This window comes from Triticum urartu, chromosome 7 (assembly GCF_003073215.2).
Source record: "Triticum urartu cultivar G1812 chromosome 7, Tu2.1, whole genome shotgun sequence".
NCBI classification, from domain to species: Eukaryota; Viridiplantae; Streptophyta; class Magnoliopsida; order Poales; family Poaceae; genus Triticum; species Triticum urartu.
The window spans coordinates 513,368,022-513,377,542 of record NC_053028.1 but is presented as its reverse complement, the minus strand read 5'-3'; the positions used below and the strand labels follow the sequence as shown (position 1 = coordinate 513,377,542).

The 9,521-nt window shown below is 44.3% G+C and overlaps 1 protein-coding gene across 1 annotated transcript; it reads left to right on the top strand.

Moving 5' to 3' along the window:
• The first annotated feature begins 2,319 nt into the window (after positions 1-2,319).
• LOC125519900 (SPX and EXS domain-containing protein 5-like) lies at positions 2,320-9,266 on the top strand. The gene is made up of 14 exons (XM_048684678.1): positions 2,320-2,629; positions 2,777-2,903; positions 5,357-5,395; positions 5,482-5,574; positions 5,681-5,797; positions 6,410-6,505; positions 7,086-7,199; positions 7,330-7,383; positions 7,838-7,885; positions 8,051-8,201; positions 8,354-8,519; positions 8,608-8,677; positions 8,760-9,008; positions 9,119-9,266. Exons 2-14 carry the CDS (start codon positions 2,838-2,840, stop codon positions 9,155-9,157), a joined length of 1,302 nt encoding a protein of 433 aa, XP_048540635.1. The 5' UTR covers positions 2,320-2,629; positions 2,777-2,837; the 3' UTR covers positions 9,158-9,266.
• Positions 9,267-9,521: the final 255 nt, after the last annotated feature.

Here is a 9,521-nt window from a genome sequence, read left to right as displayed (position 1 = left end):
CTGGTATTCTCATCTATTCAATACATGGTATGTTGTAATGATATCCACCTTGCCATTCGCTCGAAATGTGATTGTGCCTGATCATAAATTCATCACGTGATTGTGATAGAATCGCATCTTGGGCGCTATAGGGATTCCCCTCCCTGCCACCAGCCGTCGGAGCGACAAGTAGAGAGGAGGCGAATCCACGGGCTCGCCGGTGAAGTTTGGACGAGAGAGTTTACCCTAACCGCCAAGGGATGGGGGAGGGAGAGAGAAACCCTAGATGGGTTCTCAACTTTCTGTTACCGTGGTGCTGCCCTATATTAGCTTGGCATACCTGCTAGTAGCTTGAAAGGACTCCTATATGTGTTTGCTGATGATGGTAGCTTGATGGAGCTATTGGATGTAGTTGGCAGCTTGATGGAGCTATTGGATGTAGTTGGCAGCTTGATTGAGTCTCTGCATGTAGCTGCTAGTAACTATATGAAGATCCTAGCCCTCGATGGATCTCCTGAAGGCACAAAATTTTGTGGATAACAAGAACGATGGACATATGGTTGGAGGGGACAATTCATGGAAAGACAAGATGTGTAGTGTTTGTGTGTTTGGTGTGGTACATGACATGGTATTCTGTGAAACTGAATTTGAGCCTTGGTTGTTGAGCAAATCTCTTAAGAGGTAGTTCTCCATGACCTAAGATATATATTTTTCTATATGAACACATATCTAGTTGTTATATTAAGAAATGAGCAATACCCAACCTTATACAACATTGCACGCGATAAGAATAATACTATTGCGCAAGTGCTCAGCTCATCCCCGCCAAATATTTCGTTCAGGCGGGATTTGATTGGCACCCGACTTATGTCATGGAATAATCTATTGTCCCGTCTGGATTCGATTATCCTGACACAAGGTCGTGATGTGTTTTGCTGGAACCTTACTACATCGGGGTCTTTCACAGTAGACTCTAGGTATCGTGAACTCACGCATTTTGAGGTACCGGTGAGTAATAACAAAAAATTTTGAAAAACGAAGGTACCACTTAAAGTCAAAATATTCATGTGGTATCTCCGTAGGGGAGTTGTGCTAACAAAAGACAACCTCGCACGATGCAACTGCCCGGGAAGTAAGAAGTGTTGTTTTTGTACTCATGACGAGACAATTAAACACCTCTTTTTTTCACTGTAAGTTTGCGTGTTCTACGGGGTCAGCCATCCAAATAGCGTCAAATTTGTATCCGCCCACAAGTGTTGCCAATATTTTTGGTCATTGGCTGGACGGTATTTCAAATGCATACAAAACGCTAATAAGGGTGGGAGCGTATGCCTTACTATAGTCACTTTGGCTATGTAGAAATGATGTTGTTTTTAATGACAAAACTGTTTCTCCTTTGCAGGTTATTTTCCGTTGTACGCACTCGCTTCGTACGTGATGTACGCTACAACAAGCGGAGTACCAACCGCTATTCAAGGCGGTGTGTACGCTGTTGGAGCAGGTGGCTACGGAGATTTTTACCCGACATGGATGGCAGCATAATCGCCGGCTCAGTCCACCATCTCTTTCGACATAGGCATAGTGTCGGTCTATGGACTCTACTGTTGCCGAATTGTCGGTCTTTTATCTTTCTGTTAATCAGATCACTGGTGTTTGGCTGTGTGCATCCTAGTTATGCAGAGCCCGGGTGATACTCTTAATGCTTTGTATCACTATGATGCTACATTTTGAGATAATAAAAGCGCCCTTTATCGAGAAAAATTAAGAAATGAGCAACGGTGTTTTGAGGCTATGGCTTCCTTGGTTCCTTGTTATATCTTCATTGTTATGTCAAGTAAATATTACTCCCTCTGTATCACAATGTAAAATATTTTTTGGTCTAAATATAGACCAAAACAAGATGTTGGTTCGCTTTTCACTCGACATGTATCATCGATGAATTTCATTGGCCGAGTCAATTTAAATGAGACTTTGAATCACTTTAGCCCACACTATAGGTGATGCCATACCATTTGCTATACAATGGGTGTGCCGCATCATTTTCTTACCATGAACAATGTTGTTATATGGTTTTTACAAATGAAAGTACTCATCGAACAAATTTGAAGAGCACATCATGTAAATGCAAAGTTGAGCAATGAATGATTGAATGCCAATATTTGGCAAAATCAAAACTTGCCAAGTTGATAACATTTTGTGAGATTGGCAGAAAAAATTGATAACCAACCAATCACTAGCCAATTGGCATGCGAACTTTTGGCATCAAATCGACCGTGCTCGTAAAATGTGTATAGGAAAGGGGTGCATACTTTAAGATTCGTGCTTGCCATGTGTTCTCATCTCTGCGGGTCTCCTCCCTGCTGTTGCCAGTTCCACGGTCGAAGGCGACCGGCGACCTCCCGGATCTCTCCCTCTGTCGCTGGGGCGGCTGGCTGAAGGCAACGAAGGGTCAGGGGAGCTCCGGAGCAGCCGCCTCAGATCCGGCAGATCCTTGCCTGAACCCAGCCGAATAATTCGTCAGGTTTTCAATCCGATTCGGTCCTGACGGTCCTGCTCGCCCACTTCCCTAGCCGGCGGCAGCTGCGCCTTCCTTTCACCCCGGCGGCGGCATCTCCCCTGTTCAGGTGGAGATCCGGGCTGTTGCTTCCCGGTAAGCCGCCGCGGCACCGGCTCTGGCCGAGTCTGATTCGTGGGAGAGCGGCGAGATCCCGCAGCACCTGTGCTCTTCCGTTTCTTGATTGCTCGCGGATTTCGTTGCATGCTGCTGATCCGGTGCGATTAATCTCTGCGTACGCAGGGTTCCTGCGGAGGCGCAGGCGCCGCGCCTGCGCGCGCAGAGGCCCGGGATCGTCGGCGAGATGAAGGGCGCGTCCGTCCCCGCGGTTGTGGGCATGCCTTCGCCGCTCTTTCTTTGGCGGTTTAAGGTAGGTTAGCTTTTCAACCACAATTTTCCCTCTACTGTGCTGTGGAATGTATTACTAAGTGTAAGTTTCACACACATGAGCTCTGATTTCAGATTGTCTGAGCTTGTTATACCCATCGCATACATTTGCCTGCAAATACTGTAGTAGTGTAATGTACCCGCTCCTGAAAATGGGTCAATTAATACCCTCTCTTTTCATGAGTTATATATATGCTCTGTTGATCATGGTCAGTACCTAAAATGCAAAGTTGAGAACAGATAAGGGATAAGCCCATCACACCTGATGCTTCTCTCTTTTCACTGCCTTACATATGCAAACTTTGTAAATGGGGCTCAAACTCATGCCGTACCTAGCTCTCTGCTAGTCTAAAATGCGCCTTTGCTCATTACAGAACAGCAGCACTCTGTTGATACAGCTGTTGGAGCCCTGTATCGTGCCTTGTAAATGGCCATTCAGGATTGCTATTGTCCTGTTGGAGCTGCTGCTTGTTTTCCTCAATGATTTTTTTTGTTGAGAAAATGCAAAGGGCTTTTGCATTTCATTGCATTGAAAAGGTAGAGTTTTGATACAATCCTCCTAGGAGGTCAATTACAAATTAGGATCAGCGAAACTAGTGCACGTCCCAGGTGGGCGGCAGAATGACGCGTAGGCCGTGGGCGCCCGCTCTTGCCCACTGCTCGGCTTCCTCTTTGATCTTCGAGACCAGGATTTAACCAGGGGCTGGGCGCCCTCAAAGATGCATCTGTTGCGCTGTTTCCAGATCATCCATGGTGTCAACAGAGCAATGGAGGCTAGGACCTTACGCATCAGCGTTGGCGTGTTTTGCCTTGCCTGCAGCCACCAGTCCATGAGTGAATCTTCGTGGCTTGGCCCTGCAGTGGTCATCCGTAGCCAGGATAGGATTTCGTGCCAAGTCTGCCTGGCGAAGGGGCACTCCAAGAGGAGGTGGCGCATCGTCTCGGGAGCCTGGTCACAGAGTGGGCATCGTGGCTGGTGCTGGAGACCGTGTCGAGCCAAGCGGTCGGCCGTCGAACACCGGTCTTGGTTGGCCAACCAGTGGAAAAACTTCACTCTTGGCGGCGCCCAATTCTTCCATATGAGCTTCCACGAGAAGCAAGTCATGGATCCCTGGAAGGTGGCAAGATAACATGAGCTAGCAGAGTATATACCGGAGGCCGTCCATCTCCAAACTAGCTGATCAGGGGTGTCCGAGAGCATGATATGCTCGATCGCCAGCCAGACTTGAAGGTACTGGCCAATCTCGTGTATGCCCAAGGTCCCATGAATGTCCCTGGCCCAGCTATGGCCTTGCATTCAGCGACGGTCCGGATTTTGCTCCGGTGTTTGGGTATGCACTTGTAAAGTGCCGGGGCGATCTCACAAATGATTGTCCATTTATCCAGCGGTCTTCCTAGAAATATGCCGTTGTTCCGTTTCCGAGGGTCATCGTGGTGGACGCGAAGAAGAGCGCTCGCTCCTCGGCAGAGAATTGTAGGTCCAGGCCATTCCAGGCGCGCTCATGGTCAGTGCGCGAGAACCATAGCCATCGTAGCCGTAGAGCAAGGCCAGCGCGCTCCAGGTCCTGGACTCCCAGGCCTCCGTGCGATATGGGGCGGCAAACGCGGCGCCAGTTGACATGGCAGTGGCCTCCATTGGCGGCAGCACGGCCGGCCCACAAGAAACCATGCTCAATCTTCTCAATTTGACGAAGCGTCTTCTTTGGCGGCGCGTAGGCGAGTAGTTGATGCACGGGGATGGCGCTCAGCACAGACTTCACCAGCGCAAGCCGCCCAGGCTTGTTCATCAGGTTGGCCTTTCAAGCGGGGAGCCGGCCGGCAATCCCATCAACTAGGGGCTGCAGTTGGGCGGCCTACCGTGAGGGGGATCCCGAGGTAGGTGATCAGCAAGTTGGCGATGAGGCCGCCTAGGTGCGCAAGTGCTGCTGTCGCCTCGTCCGTGTCACAGTGCAGCAGCGAGGCGGAGCTCTTGGCGTAGTTCACCATTAGGCCGGAAGCGCGGCCGAAGAGCGTCAGGACCTCACGCACGGCAATGATGTCGCTGGGCGAGCAGTGGCAGAATAGCACCACGTCGTCTGCGTACAGCGACACAGTGGGAATGGAGCGCCTCGGGTGTAGCCGCGCCATGACTCCCATGTCAATAGCGCACTTGACGAGCCTGCCCAAGATGTCAACGGCGAGCACAAAAAGCTGTGGTGACACAGGATCACCCTGCTGGAGCCCCTTGCGGTGCCAATGATTTATGATTTATTATTGAATTTCCTCTTAGAGGCTCAAATACATTTGCATGTCCTTATAAAACTATATGCATATATATTAACCTGCTCCACTGTATAAATTAATCAAATGTATGTACCCTAAATATCCTGTTTTATTGATTTCACATCTGCCTGGATTTTATCTGTCAAATTGCTTATCAACCTGTCTTTTTTCCAGGCTATATTGTTTCTCCTATGGGGTTTATGCTGTTGTAAGGTCAGTCTTTCTATGATCGGTCCATGACCTTATTTTCTTGCATGAAATCGATCTTGTGGTAATTGGTAATACTCTTGGGATTACAGATAGGGTGGGACTCGGTTATGAGGATGAGTGCTGATCTGCGAGATTTATTTCTGTATGAGGTTTTCTTATACTATAATCCTCTCTTCCTTGTGGTGAGTTCTATTTATTACTGTATTGTGTTATGCTCAAGGTATTAAGACAGAAAATCAAGCAGCTACCTGTGCATCTATGTAACTGTGCTTAGTGTTCTTATTGTAGGCACTTATGATTTGGTTATGGGGAGTGAATTTGTGGGTCTTTGCACAATCATCAGTGAATTATGTAAAGGTGTTTGATCTTGCGCAAACACATTTATCACACCGAGAAATTTGGAGGGTATGCCTATTGATCTCTCTTGATTGCATTTGCATTTTAAAAATGTTGCTTGAGTCTGGACTTGCTGAAGTTAATATCCATGTTGGGTGCAATTGAACTGACATAGGCATCCATAGGCAACATGTTCTAGTCATTCCATAGGACATTTGCTGTATACATTTCTTGAATAATTTATGTGCCATACTGTTGTTGTGACTTGTGACAGCGTCTTGAGTTTGCAAAATGTTTACTTACCACATTTGTGCTGATTTTAACTTCCAAGCCCACAACATTTCACCTAGTTGCCAATCCATTTTTTGGCATTGCAACTACACTCATAGATAATACCTAATGTAGTTTCTCAAAGAACATACGTCATTTGGATGATTATTCTTGAGAATAACATGTGCCTGTTGTATTTTCTAATGTGAATGCTGAGTGCCTCTTTTTTTGAACCTGGCTCTCTTTTATTTAACCTGTATCATGACCTTTTGTATTAGCTGTGTTCTATTTTTTTTTATTTGTGCATTCTCCATGTTCTTTATGTTTATATTATGCTGTATAACTTCTTATATTACTTGTATCTGACGTATTATTCTGCCAAAGTAACCTTTTCTTTTGTCTTATTGACAGTGTGCTACTTGGCTTACTTTAATTGTTCCCACAAGTATGACAGCTTACCTATACCTGTACTCACATGGGGAAGTGTCACTTGCTGCTTCTCAACCAGTGTAATATCCAGCCCATTGAATCTTTTCCTTTCATGCTTTCTTCTGTGCCGGAGTTCATGAGATTTTTTGGCCTCTACAGTGTGCACAAATATTATCCGCAGAGCTATAGTATTATTGACATCTAATAAAATTATTCTCCCACTGAGTGTGTCCGACTGGGTATGCAGTGCTAATTGATAAATTGGAACTTACATCCTGTCATAGCAGATGATCTGAGTGGTAGTTTGTCCATTATATGTTTCTTTAGCACATCACTTCACTGCACATAGCCTACTTTTCTAAAAGTTAAATCTATTTTCCTGAATCATATCAAGCAAAAGGTCCATTTAGTATGGTTTATGTGCAAGAACAGAAATTAATGTACATCTACCCACAAAAACAATTGATAATGTATACATATTGCTGTCTGCTTGTAGTAGTTAAGTCAATGTGAAGTTCTGCTTGATGCAAGGTCTACCTGTTCCTCCCTCAACTTGGAAAAGGAAAAATCCTGCCGTGCATTCTTCGTATTCTGTAGCAATGCGTTACTTTTCAAATACGGGGTGGTTAAATTGACTTATCTTTCTTATTCTTTGCAGGTTCTGTTGTATGCTATCCTTTTGATAGTCCTCCTTTCTCCGTTTGATATGTTTTATTTATCATCGCGCTTTTACTTCCTGAGGACAATGTTGCGTATAATACTTCCATTGCAAGTAAGTTGTTCAAAATGTTAGTAATGCATAGGTTTTGCTTCATCATGGCATTAATGTATCTGATTGTGCTTGTGGAACCAGCAACCGTATCAAATGAAATTTAATTATCCCCCATGCCTTTATTTTGCAGGCAATTACATTCCCCGACTTCTTTTTGGCTGATATTTTTACATCCATGTCAAAGGTATCCACTTATTTATATGAAATATTGATTGTGGATTATTTTGTTTAGCTTATCACTATTGGAAAAACTTTGACAAAAATGTCACTGTGATAGTTCCACATAAGTTTAGTTTATGTTACTCCCCCCATTCCTAAATACAAGACCTTTTAGAGATTCCAATATGGACTACATACGAAGCAAAATGAGTGAATCTACATTCTAAAATATGTCTATATACATCCGTATGTAGTTCGTATTGAAATCTCTAGAAGGGCTGATATTTAGAAACGGAGGGAGTATATGATTATCTGTTTCTTGTATTGGCTATAATGTAGTATGTTTCGGGAGAAAATGCTATCTAGGTGAAAATGCTGTGTGTGCTATTGCTAAGTTTTGTAGAGTATTGTTTATAGCTTCTTGTTGTCCCACGTTGACATTTCTAGCATTTTTGCTTAATTCTTGTATTTCTTGACAGGTGTTCTCAGATTTGGAACGTTCAGTTTGTCGCATGGTCAATCGTCAGGTTAATTTCTGTATTTCCCTATTATTATGCTCATAGTGTTGTTACTCGGCAGCATTCTCCATACTGTTGGCAAATGATATGCTAATGCAGTAATGCTTTGTTTGGTAAGTTATGGCTAGAATTCATCTTGTTCCTCTTTAATGTCTGTTATTTGGTATTTTACAGGTGGCGACAATCGCTTGGTTTGAAGCTGATTCAATTTGTGGTAGCCACTCTATAGCTATTCCTCTAGTCCTCGTGCTCCCTTATTTGTGTCGTTTCTTCCAATGCCTTCGACAGTACAAGGATACAAAGGAGAAGAGTTGTCTTCTGAACGGTATTACTCAGCATACAGCAGCTTTGATTGTTCATTTATTTTATTTTACTAGGTGAACTTGGATGTTTAAAATGTAACATAAAGATTTGGGATTGTATGCGTTTATACCTGATTACGGAAATCGTTTAACAGTAATTTTGTCCAAAATCCAGCACTCAAGTACTCGACAGCAGTCCCGGTGATTTTTTTATCGGCGCTCAAGTATCATGTATTCCCTGACCAGTGGGTTAGCTTTTACCGGCCCCTCTGGCTTATTTCGGGGGTTATAAATTCGCTGTATTCCTTCTACTGGGATATAAAGCGTGATTGGGATTTGAGGTGCCTGTCTTTACAAGAATATTTTCCTACTCCTTGAACATCCAAGTCCTGCGCTGCTGCTAACGAGTTTTTCTCTCGATCCCTGCAGCATTTTAACCAGGATTTTCATGTTCAAAAGCCCAAGCACATGGACAAGCCTTCTTTATGGGCGGAACTGGGTATAGTCTTGAATATATGTTCATTGTTTAAACTAGCCTACCTTGGTGTTTTTTCATTGGTGCTGATGTGATTGCTCTACAGGTGTATTACTGGGTGTTAGGCAGCAATCTCATTCTCCGCTGCACATGGACATACAAGTTGTCGGCGCATCTCCGGCACAACTACCTCACAGTGTTTGCGATAACAGCTTTGGAAATGCTGAGGCGGTTTCAGTGGGTTTTCTTCCGCGTGGAGAATGAGTGGAACAAGATGACAGCCAAGCAAAATTTTGAAATGTCATCCGATATGCCCTCAGAATCAGACAGGCTACTGGAGTCTAATAGTCACACAGTATGAACTCCGAGGCACCATGTTTTGTGTCTCTCATTCATCATATTCTTTTCATGCGACCTTTTACAGGCTTGTAGACTCTAGGTCATACGGTTCTGTTTTGTTTGTAGGGCTCAGAAGGTCAGGGATACACACCAGTAGGTTTGTAGAAAAAGCTGAAATCGTTGGCGCGAAGCATGTAATCAAATCTCTTGAGAGTTGTCTGTTGACACATGAAGTAATAAATAGTAATACTGGAATTTCTAAGATTTTGCATTATTGTTTTCGTGTATCCGTTTGTCGCGTTGCCATGAATTTGCTGCCGTTTGCATGTGTTTATTTTCTTCTTGCATCGCAGCCATGCAACAGAACTGCAATAGTTTTTTTTGGTAGTTAGCAGTTATTTTTTTCAACTAAAAATTTGCAATTTCACTGTCCAGATCCAAGAATTGTGCCATTTGCACAATGTGCAAGATGATCAAGTCGCGCCGAATTAATCCATGGCTCACGCCTCCCGGGTTTTGTGTTGGTGAT

Bases quoted from the DNA above. Each gene is read 5' to 3' on its own strand.
- LOC125519900 (XM_048684678.1), top strand. From the start codon at position 2,838: ATGAAGGGCGCGTCCGTCCCCGCGGTTGTGGGCATGCCTTCGCCGCTC. The intron at 5,798-6,409 runs GTATGCCTATTG...TCTTATTGACAG, and splicing joins CACACCGAGAAATTTGGAGG to TGTGCTACTTGGCTTACTTT. The intron at 9,009-9,118 runs GTATGAACTCCG...TTTTGTTTGTAG, and splicing joins TGGAGTCTAATAGTCACACA to GGCTCAGAAGGTCAGGGATA.